This window comes from Eriocheir sinensis, unplaced genomic scaffold, assembly GCF_024679095.1.
Source record: "Eriocheir sinensis breed Jianghai 21 unplaced genomic scaffold, ASM2467909v1 Scaffold265, whole genome shotgun sequence".
Lineage (NCBI taxonomy): Eukaryota > Metazoa > Arthropoda > Malacostraca > Decapoda > Varunidae > Eriocheir > Eriocheir sinensis.
Genome location: NW_026111571.1, coordinates 43,362 through 69,269, shown reverse-complemented (window position 1 = coordinate 69,269; position 25,908 = coordinate 43,362). Strand labels below are relative to the sequence as shown.

Genomic DNA, 25,908 nt, shown 5'->3' with positions numbered 1-25,908 from the left:
TATTTCAGACATTTGTTGATATTAGGCATAGATTGAAGTAAATAAACCATAATTACACAATTGAGTGTTTCCAAAAGAATATTAATTCATTCAGTTTTATCTTCCTTTTGCATTTTCAAAGAAAACTTAATGACAACAGCCAAGCATTTATTGCTTTGATGACATTCATTTTTTGCAGGAGTTCACTAACTTGCAAACACTAATGCACAGTGCATACGAATTTACTTTTCACACAAAAAGTGTCTTTTGAAAATGAATAACTTTGACCATCACCATGTTGGTTTCTTTTCCAAGAGACTGTTCAACTGACGTTAAGCAGGTTCCTGCATGATGTAATATAACCAAAGAACGAATTTTTAAGAAAAAAAAAAAAAAACCCCAGCAAATATACCAACAGAAAAAAAAAAAAAAAAAAAAAATATACAAACATCAAAATAGATTATAAAAGAAATAAACAGTAAAGCCAATGATAAGACCAACCAACACACATAGATTTCAGGATGCAAGCACAACAGTGATAATGTCATACATGTGTGTATTATTGTGTCTGGGGAAAAGGAAGTTGTCATCTCAGACAGTCACAGGTAAAGAATTGCAGCACTGTCTCTGAATCTTGAGTCTAGGTCTATGCTTTCTGGTCAGAACTAGTTCTCATCTTCTTCGTCTTCATCCATGACAACATCTCCTCTCAAGACTTCAGTGTCATCTTCTCCAGGCTGATTCTCACAGTCTTTCGCCCTGCACGTCTGTGCACTTGAGATCATTCTGAAGGCAGATGCAGTTAGGCAAGGTACATGACCTCGGGCACTGGCAGGCCAACAGCTCCAATACAGCATCAGGTGCTGGCTTGACAGACATCCAATCCACCGCAAGGATTTCTTCCCCATCCTGCGTTTCCTTTTTCCATCCACTCTTAGTTGGGTCTGCAATCTCAGAGTCACCAGACAGGCAGCGTTGCCACAGGGCAGTTTGGTAGTTGGCTCGCTGGGCGTGTTTCTGCAAGCAGTCCTGACAGGGAGGTAGCTGATGAGACTCTGTATCACCGCTTTTAGCACAGAACAACTGATATCTCAGTTCATTTACCCCCGACGCTGGTTGCTTTGGGGCATACATCCGACAGGTGAAACTCCAGTTTGTCAAACAGTTCATCAGACAGCTCCCAGTTCTTACCCAGATCCGAAAATGTCTCCTGTGCTTCTTTGTCAGATCTGAGCATCTTCATTGCTGCAAGCTTGCCTTTTCCTGCAAAAGAGCTCACAGAGTCGCACCCGGTGAATGAATGCATGCCAGGAAGAGCACTGCAGACGGTTGGTCCAAGAGCTTCTGCTGCTTTGGTGATGTCTACAAGCTGCGTGCGGGTGCCTGATCCAAACTTCTGGTACATCGGTGTTTTGATGACACCACAGAAAGCCAGGTTCAAGACCATGACATCAGTGTCGTTGGAGCTGATCATCACAGCTTCAAAGCCATCCTGAGCAGCATGAGAAGCATGCAGCAGCAGCCGGCCATCAGCTTCTTCTTGGAAGGACTGAAGCTCTGCCACATCCCGACGTCTGACAGCAGAGAAACGATAGCATTTCTCCTCACAGGTGACGTAGAGGATCTTGTGGAGTTGGCCAAGCTTTCAGATACTTCTCACTGTTCCACTCGTTGACAAGAAACTGTACCAAGTTGGTTTTGTTGTCTTCCTGTTGCAAGAACTTGCGCCATTGTTTGATCTTTTGCCCTGGTGTTATGTTCTGGACACTCAGTCCGGGTGTTCTGCTTCTGTTGGCCCTTTCATTGCATTTGATGGAGAGTTTCTTGTAACAGTCAAAAACAACATCAATTCGATCACTTGCTGACCCTTCATTGACAGCCATAGAGAAAATGCGTTCAGCAACTTCAGCAAAGGTGGGCTGCTGGCCATCAAATTTTGCTCGCTGGACAAGACCCATTCCATCAATAATTGTAACTGAATGGTCTGGAAGAGAGTCAGCTAGTGGAGCGTTCTTCTTGATGCTGTTAGCCAGGGCAGCTTTATTGGTTTTTCTGAGACTACCATCAGGTGCAGCAAGTGACCAGGGAAGTGGACCCAGGGGGTAACACATGAGGTCTTTCATGTTAAGATTTCTGCTCTGTCCCATGACGATCATCCGCCCAAAAAGCCATCTGTCTGCTCTTAGGATCAGCGACCTGCCATCCCCACATTTTGTCTGCTGCTTCTTTGCATTTTCTCCTTTTGTCTGCGCAATTTTGATATCCTGAGCAACATCCTTTGGTGCAGCAGTCCCTGTTGATATGCTCATCAACTCAAGGTTCTCTTCAAAGGGATTGGTCCAGCTCTCAAGGGTTTCTTCCACTGCTGCTACAGACTCTTCGTCTTTTTGCCGCCTTGAGTCCAGGAGATCAGGATGGTCTGAGCCATGTTTGTTCAGTTGTACAATGTTCCTGAGCTTTGTCAGAAAGCCACTCCTTTGTTCGGCCGTAAGGTAGTACCGGCTCACAGCTCCAGGTTTCAGGCTGAACTTTTGTAATATTGTGTCCTCTTTCTCAGAAGCAAGAACGTGTCCTCTAAAATGTAAATATTTAAATATACTACATCAATCAAAAACAACTTGATTAACCCACAAAAAATGCTTCATTTTAGCTTGATTGTGTTCTGGCTAACTTATACTCCTTCAGCTAAAACTACAATGAAAGATTTATGAGTTATTGCTGATACTTAAGCTACACTGTGCACCTTATCTTCCCTACCCCCTAAATTTATCGTCGTCGCACACAGTATAAAAGGTCACGTGATAACACACAAAAAGCTACCTGAGCCGCACTGTTATCATAATTTTTTTTCATCTATGGACTCTAAAGTTACTAAAAATTCATATGAGAATTTGCCACCCGAATGTATACCAACAGACCCCTTGGAAGATGGACTAAATTGCAGTGTTGTGTCTTGACCAGTCGATTCTCCTCCTCCTCCTCCTCCTTCTCCTCCTCCTCTTCCTTCTTGTGACACGAAGAGCAAGGAGATACTGATTACGTGGCTGAACAGGGGTGAGTGAGTGGTGATGATGATGGTGGTGGTGATTTTTGGGGTTGTGTTGTGGAGTTGTGGTAGTGGTGGTGATTTCAATATGGTGGTGGTGGTGGTGGGGGTGGTGAATGCCGATATGGTGGTGATTCTAATGTCGAGATGGTGATGATTGTTTTAGTGGTAGCGGTGATAATCGGTCGAGGTGGTGGTGATGGTGGACTGGTGGTGGTGGTGGTTACTGACGCCATTGTGCACTGCCAGATGCGGTTAATTATGGCGTTTACTTTTAACTGTGATGGCAAAAGCTGCGTGAGCCACTTACACATTCGAACAAGTGAGGCGTGGCGTTTTTGTGACGTGTATCCACCACCTACCTCCACCCCTGGCTTCCCCTACTCCCATCCCTCCCTTTCCCTCCCTCCACCCTCTCTCTCTCTCTCTCTCTCTCTCTCTCTCTCTCTCTCTCTCTCTCTCTCTCTCTCTCTCTCTCTGCACACATATGACTTGTTTACAATGGCGGATAACTCGAAAGTCTATGCTAAGTATGGTAGGGTGTTTTATGCACACAACCCTGATTCCTGTTCCAGCGTAAAGCCCCGTTCACACTGTGCCGACTCTGGGCCACGACAACCCAGCGACTCCGGGAACACAAGGTCTTGGGTGTGAAATGTTGACTGAAAGGATCGCACATAGTCTTTCCGACCTTATGCGACCCTTCCACATCAAGATTTCACACCCAAGACCTCGTATACCTCGAGTCGCTGGGTTGTCGTGGCCCAGAGTCGGCACAGTGTGAACGGGGCTTAACTGGATGTTGCTTAAGTGCTGTACGAGGTCGGTTAAACATATGGAAGAGTCGTAGTGCAGCGATGACTCCTTTGCACCCACGGGAACACGGTACTATGTTGGCCATGGCTGACAGCTATGAAATAGTCCATGCCCGATACTTAAATGTTACCTTCACTTACCAAATAAGGTATCACGGTGAAACAAGCAATAACATCGTTTACGATTGCTTAAATAAAATATCTAACCTTACTCGGCATATAATTTATATTTATCTGCCATTAATTTAAAGTCATACTTGTGCGTGGATTCATATCTCATTGGGGAGGAAGAAGAGGAGGAGGAGGAGGAGGTGGAGGTAGAGGAGGAAGATAAATGAGAGTTATGTTCTTCCATAGAGAACACGAAACACTACTTAGAAGGAAACATGGAAACATGGACTAGCAGGCAGCAGAAAGCCTGTTGGCTCATTGCTAGGCTGCCTGCGTTCAGTGCTTCAATCAATCCGTTTGCCATAGGAGTGACTTGCAGGGAAGGATTAAAGCACTTGTATATTAACCCTTGGGTACGGTCAGTTCACTCCCGATGCAGCAAAGTGGCGATCAATGCGTTTCTTGAAGGAGTTGATGGTCTCTGCGCTAACCACTTCTGCAGGAAGGCTGTTCCAGTGGCGAACAACTCTATTCGAGAAATAACTCCTGCCGATGTCGGTATTGCATCGCTTTGCTTGAACTGTTTTCCCGTTGTTTCTCGTTCTCAGGTTAGTTTGTAGTGTGAAGAGTTTGGAGTGATCAACGTTGCTGAGCTTGTTCAGGTACTTAAAGACTAGTATCATGTCTCCCCGCAGTCGTCTCTTTTCCAACGTGAAGAGGTTGAGTCGCTCGAGTCGCTCTTCATAGGGCTTCGTCCTCAGTGATGGTATCATGTTCGTGGCGCGGCGCTGTACTCTCTCAAGTAATTCAATGTCTTTCCTGTAATTAGGAGACCAGAATTGCACGGCGTATTCCAGGTGGGGCCTTACCAGCGAATTATACAAGGATAACATAACTCCCGGCGTCTTGTATTCGAAGTTCCTCGCTATGAACCCAAGCATTGTATTGGCTTTCTTACAGGCGGACTTGCAGTGTTTTGTTTGTTTCAAGTCACTGCTGATGGTGACCCCGAGGTCTCTTTCCTCTTGCACAACATGTAGTGGTTCGCCACCCATGTGGTATGTTTGATTGCTGTTTCTGGACCCGATATGCATTACTTTACATTTGGTAGTGTTGAAGGACATCTTCCATTTTTCTGACCACCGAGTGATCTGGTCCAGGTCTCTCTGGATAATTTCGCAGTCTGCCGTGGTGTGGGCCTTCCCACCCACCTTTGTGTCGTCGGCAAATTTTGAAAGATTGGATTTTAATCCTAGTTCTAGAAGGAGGAGGAAGAAGAAGAAGAAGAAGAAGAGGAGGAGGAAGGGAGGAGGAGAAAGAAGGGAGGAAGGGAGGATAATGAGGGTACTTTAAGAGAGAGAGAGAGAGAGAGAGAGAGAGAGAGAGAGAGAGAGAGAGAGAGAGAGAGAGAGAGAGAGAGAGAGAGAGAGAGAGAGAGAGAGATTTGGGGTGGGGGGGAAAGGGAGGTATGGGGAGAAGGAGGAGGGTAGGAGGGAGGGAAAGGGAGGGATGGGAGTAGGGGAAGCCAGGGGTGGAGGCAGGTGGTGGATACACGTCACAAACACGTCACGCCTCACCTGTTCGAATGTGCAGGTGTGTCATGATTTCATTATTCAGTGAGTGGCCCGTGGAAAAATACCGCGGGAGTCCCAGCCATTTTGATTGAGAGAGCGGGAGTAGTAACAAGTCAGGCGGGAAAACTAGAAGGCGGGAACGCGCGCTATTTCAAATCAGATTCGTTATTACTGCCAAAGCTGAGCTATGTGTGGGATGCATGACCCTCTATTTACCTAGTGCATGTGTTAGGTTTTTATAAATAATAAATCCATAGCCGTTAGGGCGTTTAGTGTAAGTGTTGCACAGAAAACGAGATGTCAGTATGGCGAGAGCTGGCATTTTGACCGCGGAGCCCGGCCTGAGAATTGTGGGGCTCGGCGGGCCGCACCCAGCATCTCCTGCCCAGACTTCGCCACGAGCAGACGTCCCTCTGTCCTCCCGCGCCACGTGTCCATCGTGGTGGGTTCCTGCCTTTGTAGTATCCACAAATCGAGAGTGATTGTATACTCAGGCGAGGGAAGCCGTTGGGAGGTAAGGAGGGCACGGCGTGTTGCAGAGGAACAAGAGAGGATTGAAGAAGGACTCCAGGGATCCAGACTCACGAGGCAGATAAGGCGTGGCTCCCTCTTCGCCTACCTACAGCTAAGTACATATTTTGCATAGGATGTTTAAGATAGCTAGCTAGGTTGCTGTGTGTCTGGGACTAATCAATTATTCATAATTTACAGCGGGTTTCTTTGTTGCTTTCAATAAACTTAAGAGCAGGTTTTATCTGGCTTTTGTTTAACCTATGAGAGATGTGACTGGTCAGATATTTAAATAATAATAAGGACTAGAGGGGCTCTGAGTCTGATAACTCAATTTTCAGATATTTTATTTTATATTTTTTATTGCTGAGAATTTACGGGATTTTCGGAAGTCCAGACCTTTCAAGAACCCCACATAAAATGGCGCCCGATCAGTAAACTGACCTCACACTCCATAGGCGAAGTATTGGCTGTAGGCTCGAAGTATTATCTCGCAAGATGTCTATATCACAGTGGAAAGAGGAAGCGGAAGTGTTAGGGTACAATGCTAAAGAAGCCAGAGAATATATAATCAAAGAGCAAGAGAAAGCGAGAGAAAGAGAAAAAGATCAATACCAGCTAGAATTACGGAAACTACAAGCTGAGAGAGAACGAGAAAAGGAGGCACATGAAATAAAAATGGCCGAGCTAGCGGCAAATAATGGGAATGGTAATAACTCTCAGAATAATAAAGTAGTTTCTCCAAAACTAAAGCTTAATCATTTCAAACAAGGAGACATAAGAACATACATAAGAACATAGGGAACTGCAAGAGGCCGGGTGGCCTACACAGTAGGGTGTATAAAAAAAATATAAAAAATTCCGATATTTTTTTGGCAACACCCGCCAAAACTTGCTAAATGGTGAGAAAATACACGTGTTAAAATTTGAAAGCTCTACGATAATGGGAATGCATCGCGCATTTAGGTCAAAGTTTGTGAAATTAGGGAAAAAACACATATTTTTGGAAAACTGCTATAAAGTTCAATATATCATTTTGAACTTCGCAACACCTGCTAAAATAAAATTTTGAGTCCTCTTATACCAGTAAAAAAGTTTCAGTCAAATGAGACAAATGCAATGTATCACGCATTGCACATGAATAAGAGGTATTGTCCTCATAATACTCCCCTGATGAGCTTTCACCATGACTCATGCTCCCTGAGTGATATATGCTTTTCAGAGGGTTGTGCTCTGGCATACAAATGTATAGCCTACACAGTGTGTGCGTTTGTATGTATGTTTAGGTGTGTGTGTTACACACTCCCACTCCCAGGAAAGAACCAGTTTGTTGGTGGCCGCCTTAGTGAGTGGGTGTATTATTTGTGTTGCGTCCAGCTTGTCATTTCTTATTGGTAATGTCTACCGATAAACAATTAACACTAAGGTCAAAATTAGTGTGTCCTCTCCTGGGAAAGCCTGAGGACATAAAGTACAATGAACTTCCTACAAAAGAAAATGTTTTGAAGTATTATCTATATTTAAAAGGAGAGTCAAAAATTCAGAAGCCTACTGGCTTACATCCCCTTGTTGTTGATGCAGTCCTCCAAGTATGGCAGACCAGTTCCATACCAACTGTTTCTAAACCTCGTGTGATGGCTCTTCTGAAGAAACAACTCAAATCTTATCAAAATTTGAAGAAGATCATTAACCGAAAAGATTCTAAAGAATTCAAAAACAAATTTGCATCATTTAAAAATAATATTTCTTCATTATTTGATATCTCATATTGCAAATGCACAGATTTCTCAACTTGTAGATGTCCCAAAGAAAAAAAAGTACCCATCAAGGAACGGGACTTCTTATCTGATCAAAGATCTGTCAGGAAAATGTACATTGGATCAATTGATCAACAAACAACTGCATCAATGGAAGCGTCACAGCAGAGGAGGTTGAGAGACATAAGTCACCCAAAACCAACATCACAATCAGGTGACAATACTGTACTGGTATCATCTTCAAGCACATCTCCCAGTGAAGATTCCTCTGATGATTTTGAGAAAGATCTTCCCCCTTGGCATAGGGGCAAAAAGAGCAAGAAACATTATCAGAGAAAATCTTTGCCAAATTTTGCAATCGCATGTGATAGGACTGGATTATCTTCAAGAGCAGCAGCAATGATAGTTACAGCAGCTTTGCATGATATTGATGAAGAAACTGATGATATTATTGACAAAAACAAAGTATCAAGAGAAAGACAACGGGCACGAGAGCAAAGTTTATCTTCTAGTGAGTGTGGTAACGTCACAAGCATATACTTTGATGGCAGAAAAGATAAAACTGTTATGATGATAAAATCAGAAAGCAAAAGAGCAAGAACAGAAGTGACAGAGGAACACATCACAGTGCTATCAGAACCAGGTAGCAAATACATAGGCCATTTTTCAGTATCCAGTGGTTCAGCAAACAATATTGTAAATGGTCTTTATGATTTTTGCATTCAGAAGAAAATCGATGTCAACAAAATTGATTCAATAGGATGTGATGGCACAAATACAAACGTAGGCTGGAGAGCAGGAGTCATAAGAAAATTTGAAGAAAAGCTGGGAAAGCCATTGCAATGGATTGTTTGTCAACTTCACAGTAATGAATTACCATTAAGACATCTATTAATTCATTTGGATGGAAAGACTAGCGGTCCTCGTCAATTTACAGGACCAATCGGAACAGCACTTTTTGAAACAGATTTTGAAAACCTCCCTGTTATTGACTTTGAGCCAATTTCGGCCGATGCTATTGATATCAACCAAGAATACATCTCAGACTTGTCGTCAGATCAGTAGTACCTGCTGCTAATGTATCAGGCTGTGTCTTCAGGTTCATGTGAACAATCACTGGCATCACAAAAACCTGGGAAAATGGCTCACTCTCGCTGGCTGACAACTGCATCTAGAGCACTGCGATTATATGTTTCAACAGAAAATCCATCAAACAATTTGACACTAGTAGTACAATTCATTATGCTGGTCTATACACCAATGTGGTTCAAAATTAAATGCCACAGTGACATTACATACGCACCTTTGCACACTTTTGAGACAATAAGTAGATGTCAAAAACTACCATTGCAAGTCAGAGATGTAGTTATTCACGTTATTGAGCGGAATGCTTATGGTGCTCACCATGAAGCTGTCCTCGTTGCAATGATATCTGGGACAAATGATGCATACAAAGAACTTGCATGGAGAAGGATCCTTAGAAGCAGGGAAGAAAAAGCACCAACTGGACGCATCCGAACATTCAGAGTTCCTAAGCTGAACATCAATGCAAGCAGCTATATTGATCTTATCAACTGGAATGATACATGTCTTTCAGAGCCACCACTGACTGTATCTATATCATCAAATGAAATCAAAGAAATGATCACTACCAAGAACTTCAGCTTTGAATGTCCAAAATTGCCCTGTCACACTCAAAGTGTTGAGCGTCACATCAAGCTCGTGACAGAGGCTTCTTCATCTGTTTGCGGGCAGAGCAACAGAGAAGGGTTCATTCAGAACAAACTAAAATCAAGGGCAGCAATGCCACAATTCAACACGAAGTCTCAGTTTAAGTCAGTTTTGTAAATTCCATCAGTAATGGTTGCGTGGTTGGGATGGAGCATAGGGTGGGACTCGACACTGCCACCTCCTCATGGTGAGTCCTGGGATGCTTCACTGCAAATTACAAAAAAAAAAAAAAAATAAATAAATAAATAAATAAATAAATAAATTAAAAAAAAAAAAAAATGCAGTAAAGTATGCACAGAGCCAGTTCTCATTCAGAAATAAGAATTAATCTCATCAAATAACATGTTTTGCATGAAAACTAATGAAATTCATTTATGTGTGAGAAGGGAAATTACACAAATTCTGCTGAAATTAACAATATTGATGTGCAATGCGCGATGCATTGCACTTGTCTGATTTGACTGAAACTTTTTTACTGATATAAGAGGACTCAAAATTGTATTTTAGCAGGTATTGCGAAGTTCAAAATGACATAATGAACTTTATAGCAGTTTTCCAAAAATATGTGTTTTTTCCCTAATTTCACAAACTTTGACCTAAATGCGCGATGCATTCCCATTATCGTAGAGCTTTCAAATTTTAACACATGTATTTTCTCACCATTTAGCAAGTTTTGGCGGGTGTTGCCAAAAAAATATCGGAAAAAATATTTGTTTGATACACCCTACTACACAGGGCAGTTCCAGAATCCCCCCCACTACTCACGGTGGGTGAGGTGTAGTTACAGGGGTTACAGGTAGAGGCTTGATCCTGCGTGCCTGGGTACCGGCGGTACCCAGGCACGTATCCAGCACCCCGTCACCTTACTGCACCCACACCTCACTGCCACCTGTCGTCCTCGTCCATGTAGCTATCCAGTCTACTCTTAAAACAAGCTATCGTCCCTGCACTAACTATATGATTGCTGAGTCTATTCCATTCCCCCTGCACCCTATTACTAAACCAATGAGACAAGATATAAATATTTATAACGCGATTTGAGGAGGCCGCTAACTTAATGCAGTATGACGAGGTCACCAAGCGTGTGCAATTCATGAGTCTTTTTGAAGGTAAAGCTTTGGAGGTGATTCATAGATTGGATGATAACTCTCGTGAGTATAAAGATATGAAGGAGGCATTATTGGCAGCTTATGGAATGTCTGTTGATGATTTGAAGAATCAGTTCTCTGCCTCCATAAATGACGATGAGACAGCAATTCAATTTGCTGCTCGCCTCAAGGGGTACTTAGATTAATGGCTTAAGAAAGACGGTGCTGAGGAGACAGTTGAAGGTGTAAAGGACCTAATATTGCGTGCGCAGTACGTAAAATCCTGCCCAGATGAATTAGTCACGAGGCTCAAAATAGACAAGGTGAGGAGATTAGAAGTTATGAAAGAAATGGCTAATTCCTATTTTGAGGCCTGCGGTAGGACGAAAAAGCCTGTAATTAAAAGCAATAACATGCAGAGTGAAGTCCTTAGAAAGATTGGTTCAGGCGTCGCCACACCCCATGGTGCGATTAGCCAAGCGTGGCCTTCAGCCATAAGTAACCAACATTATGCACGGCGCCCGAAGACTGGAAGTTATGGGTCGCGACCGTATCAGGGTAATGAGTGGCACAAAAATGCTGCAGAAAACAAGAAAGTGCCCCGCAGCATGGTAATTATGGTAGAAAGCAGGGTTCGACACCACCTGTGCCTTCCGTGAACGGCCAGTATCGCGATGAGACGCAGAATCCATGACTAGTGGCCGGAACCGCCACAAATCAGTACGATGAGCGGTTGAATTTGAGTAAAGGTTGGGTAGGAGAAAGAGCGGTTACGGTGATGAGGGATAGTGGTTCTACCGTTTGTACACTGAGGCACAGATTAGCTAGGAGCCATGAATTCACAGGTAAACGTAGAAAAATATGGCTGTTGAATAGCGCGCCAGTGATAGCTCCTGAAGTCAAGATAAAAGTCAAGTCACCCTATTACACAGGCTGGATCATGGCGGTGACACTCGAAACACCGCTCTATGATTTAGTGATTGGCAACATTCCCGGAGCTATTAACGGGGTGAGTAAAAATGCAGTCACTCAAACACCTTATGCGGTGTTGGATCCAGAGGATTTTGGAGAAAGTGAAAGAGTACAAGGAGAAAGTGAGCCTCAGATTGGTGCAGCAGTAGTGACCCGAGCAGCTGCTAAGCGTACGAGTACTGTTAGACCTCTCATGGTTACATCTCTTGGAGATCTAACTAACAGCGAGGACGTCAGGAAGGAGGTGGAGAGAGACGACACCCTGCACGGCGTACGCAAACGTTTGCAGGAAAACAGTGTCATTCGGCTGAACGACAACCGCGTCAGTTTTATCAAGCAGCGTGGCTTGATATATAGGCAGATTATCTCTCCCTCGGGTGAAAGGAAATTGCAGTTAGTTGTGCCTGCGAGATACAGAGAGGCTGTTCTCAAGTTAGGTCACAGTACTACTCTAGGCGATCACATGGGAAGAACCAAGACATTAGCTCGCGTACAAGCACATTTTTATTGGCCAGGGATAGGCCAGGAGGTAGCTAGATTCGTGAGGTCGTGCGATTTACATAGATTTACATAGAAAATCAGACCACACAGACCCCATGGTCCAGACTAGGTGGTCTGTAATTAAACCTAAGTGATTTTACATTAATCAAATGGCTCCAAAACGTTGCTTTTCTACTCTAGTTAATATTAAGTTCAGGGAAGTGACGGTCGAGCTTGTTTTTAAAGGAGTCAATCGTGTTACACTGGACCACTGATGGTGGGAGCTTATTCCGTTCTCGCACTACAACGTTGGTGAAGAAAAATTTGGTGCAGTCTGAACTTACTTGTCTACATTTGAGTTTTGTGCCACTGTTCCTCGTTCGCAAAGTGTCATCGATTATAAACAATTTTGTTCTGTCTACATTCGTGAAACCATTAAGTATTTTAAAATATTCGATCAGTTTTCCTCGGAGGCGACGTTTCTTAAGAGAGAACATGTTAAGGGTGGAAAGCCTTTCTTCGTAGGATTTGTTGCGCAAGGAAGGGATCATTTTTGTTGCTCGACGCTGAACACCTTCTAATTTAGCAATGTCCTTTGCATGGTGGGGAGACCAAAACTGTACCGCATATTCCAAGTGGGGTCTGACTAAACTATTGTAGAGCGGAAGTATTACATCTCTATTCTTTAATAAAAAGTTTATTTTAATGAAGTCCAACATTCTGTTCGCTTTATTTGCTGCATCGATGCATTGATGTGAGAATTTGAGGTTTGACGCGATTTTAATCCCCAGGTCCTTAACGCATTGAACGCTTGTGAGTTTAACGCCGCGTATTTCGTAATCGAACTTCTTATTTTTTGTTCCAACTTGAAGGACCTGGCACTTGTCTACGTTAAAGGGCATCTCCCATTTATCCGACCAAGCTGAAATTTTGTGCAAATCCTCTTGGAGGCTTTGCCTGTCTTCGTCAGTGAGAACCGAGTTACCAATCTTTGTGTCGTCTGCAAATTTACTAATGCGATTATTGAGTCCAACATCCACGTCGTTGATGTAAATAATGAAGAGCACTGGGCCAAGAACCGAACCCTGAGGGACGCCACTAGTGACCGGCGCCCACTCTGAGTTAAATCCGTCAATCACAACTCTTTGTTGTCTGTTGCTCAACCAATTCGCGATCCATTGGTTTACTTGACCGCCAATGCCTATTTGCTTTAATTTATAAAGTAATTTATGATGTGGGACTTTATCAAACGATTTCTGGAAATCAAGATAGACTACGTCCACCGATTTGGTTACGTCATAAATTGAGAAAAGATCGTTATAAAAGATCAGTAGGTTTGACAGGCAGGATCTTTTGTTACGGAAGCCATGTTGTGAATCCCCAATTACTGAGTGGCTTTCGAGGTAACTCACAATTTTGTCTCTAATTATGCTCTCGATTAGCTTACTTACAATTGAAGTTAGACTAATGGGTCGGTAGTTACCTGGTATTTTTTTGTCTTCTTTCTTAAAAATCGGTGTCACATTAGCCTTTTTCCAATCCGAAGGGACGATGCCTTGTCGCAAGGACATATTGAATACGGTAGTGAGGGAGGAGAGTATTTCGCTCTTTGTTTCTTTAAGCAGTATAGGATATACTTTGTCGGGTCCGGGACTTTTATTTGTTTTAAGTGAATGGAGAGCTTTAAGGACTTCATCGGTTGTTATTTCAAAATTAGGCAATGCATGTTCGAGATTTACAGTAGTACTGGTGTTGGTGGTAGCGAGAGGAAGACTGTTAGTATTAAACACCGAGGAAAAGTAATTGTTTAAGAGGTTTGCAACATGTTGGCTGTCAGTCACTAGTGCACCGTCGCTGTTTGTTAAAGGTCCAATACCACTTTTGATCGCCTTTCTGTTGTTTATGTAACTGAAGAAAGATTTCGGACTATTTTTACAGTTGGCTGCAATATTTTCTTCATATCTACGCTTTGCCTGACCTACTAGTCTTTTTACTCGTCGCCTGGCATCATTATAAAGTCTAATGTTTTCGGGCGTGCTTGGTTATTTCTTTAACCTGTAAAACAATTTTCTCTCATTGACTGATTGTTTAATTTCGCTATTAAACCACGGTGGGCTTTTATTAGTGTTAATTCGCTACGCGCACAAGGGGACGAATGTGTTCTGCTGAGTGAGTAAGTGATTTTTAAAGCTTAGCCAGGCTTCCTCTACGTTGCCGTCATCTGATAGTTGTATTTCTGTTAGTTTTTGTCGGATTTCTACGAAGTTAGCTTTTTTTAAATTGGGCACCTTTACTTTATTTTCAGTCACTGATGATTGAGCTCTAATGTCGACGCGCACTAATTTATGATCGCAAGAACCGAGGTGTTCTCCTACCGTGACATTACTGCCTAGGTTATCTTGGGTCGTTATAACAAGGTCGAGTATATTATTTTGTCGAGTTGGCTCAGAAACCATTTGGCTTAGATAATTTTCTTCTAGAAATTCGATCATTCTATGTGACTCGCCTTCTGTACCTGACAGTGTCGCCCAGTCGATATGGGGGAGGTTAAAGTCTCCTAATATCAGTGGCTCGTTGTTATTAAGTGACTGCTTTAAGACGCTGTACATTTCAAGGTCGTCATCGAGTGATTGCCCGGGAGGTCTGTAGGTGACAGATATATTTAAACTGACTCTTGCAATGTTTACTCGCACGCACAAATGTTCAACGTTACTGTTTCCCGGTGTTTTGTCAGTAGGTTGCAAATAGCTTTTGACATAAAGGGCGACGCCACCGCCTCTACGGTTTACACGATCTTTGTTGAAGAGTCTATAGCCATCTTTGTTGTATTCGGAACTTAAATCAATATTTGTGGTGTCGATAAATGTTTCGGTTATAGCAATTATGTCAAAATTTTCTGTTAGAGCAAGACATCTCAGTTCATCAAATTTGTTGCTTAGGCTACGCGCATTGAAACTAAGGATTTTTAAGTTATCTACTATCCATATCAGACCCTATGACATACTGTTTTTCGCAAATATCTTTCAAACGAAGACTCGGATCAGCATGGGACTTTGGCACAGATTGCTTCACACACTCCGCTGATTTTTGACGCTATTGTGCAATGCCAGATGCGGTTAATTATGGCGTTTACTCGTGACTGTGATGGGAAAACCTGCGTGAACCACTTACACATTCGAACAGGTGAAGCGTGACGTATTTGTGACGTGTATCCACCACCTACCTCCACCCCTGGCTTCCCCTACTCCCATCCCTCCCTTTCCCTCCCTCCTACCCTCCTTTTCCCCCGCACTCTCTCTCTCCCCCCGCCCTCTTTCTCCCCCATACCTCCCTTCTCTCTCTCTCTCTCTCTCTCTCTCTCTCTCTCTCTCTCTCTCTCTCTCTCTCTCTCTCTCTCTCTCTCTCTCTCTCTCGGTGTACATGCGATGTGAAGCTTTGCACGCATATGACTTGTCTAATAGACAAGTCATATGCTACTTTCGAGTTATCCACCATTATAGACAATGTCTATAATGGTGGATAACTCGAAAGTATATTCCAAGTATGGTCTGGTGTTTTATGCACACGACCCTGATTCCTGTTCCAGCGTAACTGTCATGGATGTTGCTTAAGTGCTGTATGAGGTTTGTTTGGCAATTGAAAGTTGTACGAGTATATGACCCTCCTTCCCACAGGTTACGTTGAGCGTATGATGGGATGAAGCACGTAGCTGACGCTTGATCAGTTAAAGGAAATCGCGAAAGAGACGGAAAGGAATAAGGATGAAATTGAAGCGGGAATTCATTGCAGAGTAAAAACGTGAAACGAAATTGGAGAAATACATGAAAATTTTCTTCTGATATTAGGAAAAGACTGGTATACGCTATGTGTTCATATAGATAGCTATGTTAAAAAGTCATAGCACACAAAAATAGACAGCGAGTATATGATGGGTGGATTAATAATGTAAATAACTGACCACATATGTTACTTCAAAAGTCATCACCATCGACAAACAGGTCATCCTCGTCATCACTGTTGATGCTGATGCAGACTTCATACAATTTATATTTATCTGCCATTAATTCAAGTAATACGTGTCCATGTATTCATATCTCGTGTACATCGCAAGTGTGAGAGAGAGAGAGAGAGAGAGAGAGAGAGAGGTATGGGGGAGAAAGAGGGCGGGGCGAGAGAGTGCGGGGGAGAAGGAGGAGGATAGGAGGGAGGGAAAGGGAGGGATGGGAGTAGAGGAGGCCAGGGTTGGAGGTAGGTGGTGGATACACGTCACAAATACGTCACGCCTCACCTGTTCGAATGTGTAAGTGGCTCACGCAGGTTTTCCCATCACAGTCAGGAGTAAACGCCATAATTAACCGCATCTGGCATTGCACAATAGCGTCAAAAATTAGCGGAGTGTGTGAAGCAATCTGTGCCAAAGTCCCATGCTGATCCGAGTCTTCGTTTGAAAGATATTTGCGAAAAACAGTATGTCACAGGGTCTGATATGGATAGTAGAGGCTTGGTAATAGAGGTGGTGGTACTTCCGGGATCACGGTTACGGGTTTGTTGCGATGCACGGGATCTATTTACACGGGCGGGGTGATGTGTGTCAAAAGACTATAGATAAGGGTAGGGTAAAGCCTGCACCCTTACAGCCACTGCCCATTATTGACTCTCCCTTTCAAAGAGTAGCGATAGATTTGGTGGGGCCGATCGAGCCCCGAGCCAGCGATGGCTCCCGGTACATTCTTACGCTTGTAGATTTTGCCACGCGATGGGCGGAAGCGGTGCCGCTGAAGAATATTGAAACGCGAACTGTGGCTGAAGCTCTCATGACTATATTTTGCCGAGTAGGTATACCCAGACAAATACTGAGTGATCGGGGTACTCAGTTCACCTCAGGGATGATGGAGGAAGTACTACGTCTGCTAGCGTGCAAAGGGTTACATACCACGCCCTACCACCCCATGGGGAATGGACTGTGTGAACGTTTTAACGGCACACTTATGAAAATGCTTAAACGCATGGCTGCCGAACAACCCAAGGAGTGGCCTAGGTACCTGGCTCCTTTGTTGTTCGCGTACAGAGAAGCGCCACAGAGCTCCACCAGGTTCTCCCCGTTTGAGCTAATGTATGGTAGGTCGGTTAGAGGTCCGCTTCAGTTACTGAGAGAGCTGTGGGATGACAATGTGCCGGACCCGGAATTCAAGACAACTTACCAGTACGTGTTGGATTTAGGTGACAGGGTGAGGGAGACCTGTAACATTGCTAAGGAGGAGTTACTCAAACCAAAACAAGTACATAAAAGTTACTACGACAGGAAGGCAAAGTTGCGTTAGCTCAGTGTAGGAGAACAGTGTCTAGTTTTGCACCCCACAGCGAGCATCAAGCTGTTAGCTCAGTGGAGGGGACCTTACGGGGTTCAGGAGAAGGTTAATGACCTTAATTATATTATCCTGGTTGACGGACACCCAAAACGGTTCCATATCGACATGTTGAAACAATACTACCGACCAGAAGTAGCCGCAGGTTGTTTGCGAGAAAGTGAGTATGATGAGGAGAAGGTGAGGATCTAGAGTTAGTTAGAGCTCACTATTCTCAACCTCAGAACGTAGATGTGGGAGCGGCAGTAGTAATACAAGATGATGAGGACGGCGAGGCTCCTCTCAATAACACTTCTAGACAGACAGAGTCAGTGCATGACGTGACGTTGGGAGGAAAGTTAACCCCAGAGGAGAGGGAACAATTAGCATCGTTGCTAGAGCGTCTGGTAGCAGAGTAAGATGATCAAAGTGGACAGATTAGATGGGTTCAGGCGTCGCCACCCCATGTTGCGATCAGCCAAGCTCACTATTCTCAGCCTCAGACCATGGTTGGAGGAGAGTTTTGCGGCATGCTTTAAATTTAAGTCGCATGGTATGGTGCATGGTGTGATAATGTAAGAAAAATTAGGCAGTTAGCCAGGAATTTATACAATAAGTTACACCATTTCTACACCTACCTACCACTACTCCACACCTGTCCCACCTACACTATGTATACATACATAACTCCACTTACATATTGTGAATAAATGTGGCGAAGTTCGCCAAGCCCGCTCTAAGAGGTACTGGCGCCTCGCTATGGAGTTTTCCCTCTAGTTTGAGTAGTAACGTAAATGCTGAGGTTTTTTCACTCACAGGCAACCGTCAATTACCTGAGCAGAGGTTAACTGACATACACCACAGTATGAGAGGGTGTGTGAAAAAGTGTGAGAACGTTGTCAGGAACATGCTAATTCTGTAGGTGCAGGTGTAGGGTATATTACCAGTGTTGGCAGCGTATTCACAGTTAAAAAACTTTTCTCTGAAGACAAAAGTTTTCTTAAAGGGGGGGTGAAATATCATGATTTAATTATTCAGTGAGTGGCCCGTGGAAAAATACCGCGGGAGTCCCAGCCATTTTGATTGAAAGAGCGGGAGTAGTAACAAGTCAGGCGGGAAAATTAGAAGGCGGGAACGCGCGCTATTTCAAATCAGATTCGTTATTACTGCCAAAGCTGAGCTATGTGTGGGATGCATGACTCACTAATACCTAGCGCATGAGTTAGGTTATTAATAAATAATAAATCCCTAGCCGTTAGGGCGTTTTAGCGTAAGTGTTGCACAGAAAACGAGATGTCAGTATGGCGAGGGCTGGCATTTTGACCGCGGAGCCCGGCCTGAGAATTGTGGGGCTCGGCGGGCCGCACCCAACATCTCCTGCCCAGACTTCGCCGCGAGCAGACGTCCCTCTGTCCTCCCGCGCCACGTGTCCATCGTGGTGGGTTCCTGCCTTTGTAGTATCCACAAATCGAGAGTGATTGTGTACTCAGGCGAGGGAAGCCGTTGGGAGGTAAGGAGGGCACGGCGTGTTGCAGAGGAACAAGAGAGGATTGAAGAAGGACTCCAGGGATCCAGACTCACGAGGCAGATAAGGCGTGGCTCCCTCTTCGCCTACCTACAGCTAAGTACATATTTTGCATAGGATGTTTAAGATAGCTAGCTAGGTTGCTGTGTGTCTGGGACTAATCAATTATTCATAATTTACAGCGGGTTTCTTTGTTGCTTTCAATAAACTTAAGTGCTGGTTTTATCTGGCTTTTGCTTACCCTATGAGAGATGTGACTGGTCAGATATTTAAATAATAATAAGGTCTAGAGGGGCTGTGAGTCTGATAACTCAATTCTCAGATATTTTATTTTATATTTTTTATTGCTGAGAATTTACGGGATTTTCGGAAGTCCAGACCTTTCAAGAACCCCACAAAGTGGCTCACCCAGGTTTTGCCATCACAGTCAAGAGTAAACGCAATATTTAACCTCATTTAGCTATGCACAATGGCGTCAAAAATTAGCGGAGTGTGTGAAATAATATATGCCAAAGCCCCATGCTGATCGGAGTCTTCGTTTGAAAGATATTTGCGAAAAACGGTATATGACATAGGGTCTGATATGGATAGAAGGTGGTAGTGATATTGGTGGTGGTGGTGGTGGTGGTGATTTTCAAACGATGTGTTGGTGGTGGTAGTGGAGGTGGTGTTCTCGACGTGGTGGTGTTGTGGTAGTGGAGGTGGTGTTCTCGATGTGGTGGTGTTGTGGTAGTGGTGGTGATGATAGCGTGGATGTTGTGGAGTTACTGTGAGCTGTGACCACAATAATAGACTTATTTTCTTGCATTTGGTCTGTGCCACACAACTGTACCGACTCTTTATTGGCACTGTAAGGCGACCCGTGTAGATTATTATTATTATTATTATTATTATTATTATTATTATTATTATTATCTCTCTCTCTCTCTCTCTCTCTCTCTCTCTCTCTCTCTCTCTCTCTCTCTCTCTCTCTCTCTCTCTCTGAAGATTGTGTTACTAATACAGTAGTTCAGTGACATCTCAAGTACTGGACGGCGGACTCTTGATTTTGCGGCGGCCTTGTCATTTACGCGAATTTTGGAAAATCAACCGCTTTGGTGCGAATCGCCATAACTCCCTTATTTCTGGGGCTACAGAAATGTTTTTGGTATCAATCGACGGCAAAATGAAAGGGCTATATTTTTTAATAAGCGACCGGGCTCAAAAATTGACTCGAAAGGGTAAAAAATCGAATAAATTTGCAAAAAACGGCTCTGAATTTTTTTTTTTTAGTTCCTAACCTTGAAACCCACTCCTTTTTTGAGAATTTCAAAAAAACTTATTTAACATATACTTTAGCCCTACCAATGTGCTTTCCAACGTGGTGCATAAAATTTCCCTACTCTCAGTAGTTTCGTCGCTACAACTCAAAACGTAAACCCTTTTGAGAGCGATTTTGACGAACTCCAGACAATTTGCCGTTTTTGTCTAGTGTGGCCTTGCTATTGCCTTTAGAAGATTGTACTTTTGCATGTAGCCCCTCTTGCCAATGCAGTTTGACCAGCTCGAAGGATTGTTTGATAGCTCGATTCTAAGTTTGTCGTCGAGCCGTCACAAAACAGCCTGTTTTTCGTCCCTTTTGCCGCGATTTGGACACGTCCTAGATTTTTGCTTATAACTTTTTTTTATTTATTTAATACTTTCCATTTCATTTGGCACCAGGCACACCTTCCTAGCTTCAGTAGTTTTTGCTTGAGCTCGACCAGAAGTCGTGACGAATATTCGCCGAATCTGACTCATTTCATGCGCCGCTACGAAAAACCTTCCTGACGCCACACAAATTAATATATAAAAATTCATATATGAACACTTCAGTATGTTGACTATCTTGTATTAAAGCCATTTTAAGATATCTATATAAAAAGCTACTTTTTTATTTCAATCGTTTTACTATATAAATTAACCTATATTAAGCCTTCTTATACGTTATTTTTTTTTATTAGTATTCAACCCTATTTGTTCCCATTTATGAATAATACATTTAATTTGGTTTCTTTTGATACCAAATATATATATATATATATATATATATATATATATATATATATATATATATATATATATATATATATATATATATATATATATATATATATATATATATATATATATATATATATATATATATATATATATATATATATATATATATATATATATATATGGGAAGCGAGGAGGGTGCTAAAGCCCTTCAAAGACCCTTCCCATGTCCTCACTAACCGTTTCCCTTTTGTCTCATCAGCACCAGAGAGCAGTTCAGCATGCTCTCTAAAGACAGCTCCTCTCTCTTTCTACACCACACTACATTCACAAAACACACACACCTTTTCCCAAAATTCAAATTTCAACATGGCGAAAAAAATAACTGCCTCGGAGTCCCCGCCTGGGGGGGGGGGGGGGACCATATATTCCCCTAGTGAGGACTCCCCTTCTGGCTGCCGACCTGAGAGGTGTCCTGATAACTCTTCGAACCTATTCCTTATCAATTTCTGCAACATTCGCGGTCTCCGTTCTAATTTTCATTCTGTGGAACACCATCCCTCCTCCTCTAAACCTCACCTTCTCTTCCTCGCCGAAACACAGGTTTCTGAGGCTACTGACAGCAACCTCTACTCTGTTCCCTCCTACTATCTCTATCCTAAATTTCAATCCAAAGCTTAATGTTGCGCCTACGTGCGCAACATCACTTGCTCTCGTGCCCACGACCTTGACTCCTGAATTTTCCACCATCTGGCTAAGACTTCATTGTCATTCTATTACTAAATACATCTGTGCTGTTTATCTCTCACCTAACTCTGCTAACTATGTAAAACTCTTTGACTATCTGAACTCTTAAGTGGAGCTCATTTTGACCCACTCTCCCTTCGCTGAAATCTCCATCTTGGGAGATTTCAATGTTCACCACCAGCTTTGGCTTTCATCCTCTTTTACTGACCAGCTTGGTGAACAAGCTTTCAACTTTGCTCTCCTCAACGACCTAGAGCAGTTGGTTCAGCACCTTACTCGTATTCCCGACCGTCTTGGAGACAGGCCCAACATTCTAGACCTCTTCCTTACCTCTAATCCTTCTGCTTACTCTGTCAAACTGTTCTCTCCGTTGGGCTCCTCCGATCATAACCTTATTTCTGTATCCTGTTCTATCGCTCCTGTACATCCTCTGGACCCACCGAGGAGGCGATGCTTCTGGCATTTTGCTTCAGCTCGGTGGGACGACCTGAAGATGTACTTTTCCTATTTCCCGTGGAATGATTACTGCTTCCAGGAGAGAGACCCCTCTGTGTGTGCTCTGCGCATCACAGAGGTGATTGTCTCTTGAATGGAGGCATACATTCCACGTACTTTCTCTACTCCTCATGCTAAAAAGCCTAGGTTTAATCATGCTTGTTCTCGTGCTATTAAAGATAGAGAGGCAGCTCACGAAAGGTTCCAGAGCCTTCGAACTCCCACTAACTTTGATCTACACATTTCAGCCCGGAATCGTGCCAAATCTATTCTCTGACTTACCAAAACTTCTTTTATAAATAGAAAATGTCAACACTTCGCTTCTTCTAATTCTTCCCGTGACTTCTGGCATCTAGCCAAAAATATCTCCTCCAATTTAACTTCTTCCTCTTTCCCTCCTCTCCTTAACCCTGACGGCAGCACTGCCGTCTCATCTGTCTCTAAGGCTGAACTCTTCGCTCAAACTTTCTGTAAGAACTCCACCTTGGACGATTCTGAGCATATTCCTCCTACTCATCCCCCCTCTGACTCCTCTATGCCTGTTATTAAGATTCTTCCTAATGATGTTTTCTATGCCCTCTCTGGCCTCACCTCTCAGAAGGCTTATGGACCTGATGGAGTGCCTCCTATTGTCCTTAAAAACTGTGCTTCTGTGCTGACACCCTGCCTGGTCAAACTCTTTCGTCTCTGCTTATCAACATCTATCTTTCCTTCCTGCTGGAAGTATGCCTTTGTACAGCCTGTGTCTAAGAAGGGTGACCGCTCCAATCCCTCAAACTACCGCCCAATAGCTTTACTTTCATGTTTATCTAAAGCTTTTGAATCAATCCTTAACCGGAAGATTCAAAAGCACCTTTCCACATCTAATCTTCTATCTGATCGCCAGTATGGATTCCGCAAGGGGCGTTCTACTGGCGATCTTCTTGCTCTCTTAACTGACTCTTGGTCATCCTCTCTTAGCAGTTTCGGTGAAACTTTCTCTGTTGCGCTAGACATATCGAAAGCCTTCGATAGAGTCTGGCACCAGTCTTTGCTTTCTAAACTGCCCTCTTTCGGATTCTATCCCTCTCTCTGTTCCTTTATCTCCAGTTTCCTTTCCGGCCGTTCTATCTCTGCGGTGGTAGACGTTTACTGCTCTTCCCCTAAACCTATCAACAGTAGCGTTCCACAGGGCTCTGTCCTATCACCCACTCTCTTCCTGTTATTCATCAATGATCTTCTTTCCATGACAAACTGTCCTGTCCACTCGTACACCGACGACTCCACTCTGCATTATTCAATTTCTTTCAATAGAAGACCATCACAACAGGAAGTAAACGACTCCAGACTGGAGGCTGTAGAACGCCTAACCTCAGACCTTGCTATCATTTCCGATTGGGGCAGAAGGAACCTTGTGTCCTTCAATGCCTCAAAAACTCAATTTCTCCACCTATCAACTCGACACAATCTTCCAAACACCTATCCCCTGTTCTTCGACAACACTCAGCTGTCACCTTCTTCAACACTAAACATCCTCAGTCTATCCTTAACTCAAAATCTCAACTGGAAACTTCATATCTCCTCTCTCGCTAAATCAGCTTCCTCGAGGTTGGGCGTTCTGTATCGTCTCCGCCAGTTCTTCTCCCCCGTGCAGTTGCTATCCATATACAGGGGCCTTGTCCGCCCTCGTATGGAGTATGCATCTCATGTGTGGGGGGGCTCCACCCACACAGTTCTTCTGGACAGAGTGGAGGCTAAGGCTCTTCGTCTCATCAGCTCTCCTCCTCCTACTGATAGTCTTCTACCTCTTAAATTCCGCCGTGATGTTGCCTCTCTTTCTATCTTCTATCGATATTTCCACGCTGACTGCTCTTCTGAACTTGCTAACTGCATGCCTCCCCCCCTCCCGCGGCCCCGCTGCACACGACTTTCTACTCATGCTCATCCCTATACTGTCCAAACCCCTTCTGCAAGAGTTAACCAGCATCTTCACTCTTTCATCCCTCCCGCTGGTAAACTCTGGAACAATCTTCCTTCATCTGTATTTCCTCCTGCCTACGACTTGAACTCTTTCAAGTTGAGGGTATCAGGACACCTCTCCTTCCGAATCTGACCTTGCTTTTGGCCACCTCTTCTGATTCTTTTTCTTAGGAGCAGCGATTAGCGGGCTTTTTTATTATTGTTGTTTTTGTGTGCCCTTGAGCTGCCTCCTTTGTTGTAAAAAAAAAATATATATATATATATATATATATATATATATATATATATATATATATATATATATATATATATATATATATATATATATATATATATATTTGGTATCAATAGAAAGGAAAGTAAATGTATTATTCATAAATGTGCTTAAGGTATTAAACGAGTAAATCTCTTGTTTGCACAGTTAAGGAGGCTGACCAACTTCCGAATGTAGAAAACGAGTCTTAAGAGCGGCTGTCCTCACCATACAAAATACAGAAGATTACTAAAGACTGGTCAATTTGGATTATGGAGGTCTTGGTACACTTCTCTTTAAAAATCCGAAGTCATAGGCAAAAAGAAATACGGACGAAGGGAGGCTGTTCAGAGTTTAGCGACGCGAGGTGGAGTTTAGACACCAGTTACCTTTTGCATTAGGAAGTTCGATACCATATGGATGAGCTTGAATAGAAAGTCGAGTCATATTCTCTTCGCCTAGTCATCCACACACTTCTCGGGGTTTTCGTGGTGCAGTGGTTAGCATACTCGGCTCACAACCGAGAGAGCCCGTGTTCGATTCCTGGGCGGAATGGAAAAATTTGGGCGGCTTTTCTGATACCCTACGCTCCTGTCCACCCAGCAGGTATTAATCGGGGTTTGTGTCCCGTCTCCTGGGGTCTGTTCCCTTTCCTATAATTCCTTCCCCTTCTGTCTCTCTCCGGCATATGACCACAGATGTTGCGCCGACTAAACGAAATTTTCTAACCTTTCCACCCACGAAACTTTCCAACCTTTCCACACACCTCGCAGGAGACAGATGAAAAGTATAAACACTGGTTAACTTTTGCATTAGGAAGTTGGACAGCAGATGGATGAGCCTGAATACAAAGTCGTGTCACATTCTCTTCGTATATATCAATATGCATTGAAGGATACAGGAGATGAAAGATTAAAGACACTAGATAACTTTTGCATTAGGAAGTTGGACAGCATAGGGATGAGCCGGTGTACAAAGTCGCGTCACATTCTCTTTGCTTAGTCATCCATGTACATCCCGTAGATACAAGTGGACACGAAGCAGACCAGCATGAGCACTATCGTCATGGAGAAAAACTTGATGAAGAAAACGTTCGTCTCGGCAGGGCAGGACGGGAGGCGGGACGAGAGCAGGGCTCGCAGCGAGGAGCAAGAATATGAAGCCGTGAAGCGCCTCCCACCCATCCTGGCGACTTCACCAGCGGGAGAGACTCTGAAGGCCTTGACGACGCTCTCCCTCTCCCTCTCCTTGATCCTCAACGTCTCCACGTAGACCAGGGACAGGATGACGCCGAAGTCCAGCGTGATGAGAGCCACGAACCACACGTCAATCAGCTTGAGGTAGGAGGTCTTGGGGATGGTCTGACTGGTCTGCGTAAAGTAGGTCGCCAGCACGAGGAGGGACGTCAGGGACACCATGATGCGGTCCTGTAATGGTAGTGGTAGTAGTAGTAGTTGTAGTAGTAGTAGTAGTAGTAGTAGTAGTAGTAGTAGTAGTAGTAG

The 25,908-nt window shown here is 43.5% G+C and overlaps 1 protein-coding gene across 1 annotated transcript in view; it reads right to left on the bottom strand.

Moving 5' to 3' along the window:
- Positions 1 to 24,587: 24,587 nt before the first annotated feature.
- The window catches only part of LOC126991371 (uncharacterized), a 35,664-nt gene continuing 34,343 nt past the window's right edge, over positions 24,588 to 25,908 (bottom strand). The window contains exon 11 of the mRNA XM_050850125.1: positions 24,588 to 25,833. Coding sequence (XP_050706082.1) covers positions 25,405 to 25,833 — 429 coding nt within the window. The 3' untranslated portion in view covers positions 24,588 to 25,404. The remainder of the gene's footprint in view (positions 25,834 to 25,908) is intronic.